Raw genomic sequence first — 1,068 nt, forward strand, 5'->3', positions numbered from 1 at the left:
TATACAGACAGACAAACAGAGATAGAGATAGAGACAGAGACAGAGACAGCTAGAGAAAGTGCTACTGCTGCTGCTGTTGCTGCTGCTGCTGCTGCTACTGCTGCTACTGCTACTGCTGCTGCTGCTACTGCTGCTACTGCTACTGCTGCTGTTGCTGCTGCTGCTGCTTCTACTGCTGCTACTACTACTGCTGCTGCTGCTGCTGCTACTGCTGCTGCTGCTTCTACTGCTGCTGCTTCTACTGCTGCTGCTGCTACTGCAACTGCTGCTGCTCTTACTGCTGCTACTGCTGCTGCTGCTCTTACTGCTGCTACTGCTACTGCTACTGCTACTGCTACTGCTGCTGCTGCTGCTGCTGCTGCTGCTGCTGCTGCTGCTGCTGGTGGTGAGGGTAGTGAGGAGAGACCTGTGTGAACCATCGATTGAACTGAGACAAGTTGACGGCAGTTGCATCTTCTATTGCTTTTATAAAATCATCGATGGAGACTGTGTCTCCGTCGTGTCTCCGAATAAATAAACCCAAACCCTTAATAAACTCCTCTTCTCCTACTATTGCTTGCAGCCTGCATGCAGCAGCAGCAGCAGCAACAGCAGCAGCAGCAGCAGCAGCAGCAACAGCAGCAGTAGTAGCAGCAGCAGCAGCAGCAGCAGAAAGAGCAGCTAATGTTCAATGAAGAGACAGAGAATAGGAGACATAGACACACAACAGGGGAGACACGGAGGCAATAGAAATGAATGTAAAAATAAAAGGAGACAACAGATATTAAAAAGGAGACAGTGTTAATAAAAAAGGAGACAGGAGAAATAGATAAGAGGCCGAACAAATAAAAAAAAGAGACAAGAAATACAAAAGGAGACAAAAGAAATAAAAAAGGAGACGGGAAAAAAGGAGACAGTAGAACAAAAAAGGAGACAAAAGAAATTAAAAAGGAGACAAAAGAAACAAAAAAGGAGACAACAGAAATGAATAAAAAATGTAAAAGGAGACAAACGAAATAAAGCGAGAGACAAAAGAAATAAAAAAGGAGACAAAGTAAATAAAAAAGGAGACCAAGGAAAAAAGGAGAC

At 44.8% G+C, this 1,068-nt stretch overlaps 1 protein-coding gene across 1 annotated transcript in view; it reads right to left on the bottom strand.

Annotated features, from left to right (window-relative positions):
• Nucleotides 1-419, bottom strand: part of EMH_0092070 (uncharacterized protein) — a gene marked incomplete at both ends in the record, with an annotated part of 798 nt that extends 379 nt beyond the window's left edge. Inside the window, one exon of the mRNA XM_013501789.1 lies at nt 66-419. Coding sequence (XP_013357243.1) covers nt 66-419 — 354 coding nt within the window. The remainder of the gene's footprint in view (nt 1-65) is intronic.
• Between the last annotated feature and the right edge of the window lie 649 nt (nt 420-1,068).

This window comes from Eimeria mitis, genomic scaffold (assembly GCF_000499745.2).
Source record: "Eimeria mitis Houghton genomic scaffold, Emh_scaff7593, whole genome shotgun sequence".
NCBI classification, from domain to species: domain Eukaryota; phylum Apicomplexa; class Conoidasida; order Eucoccidiorida; family Eimeriidae; genus Eimeria; species Eimeria mitis.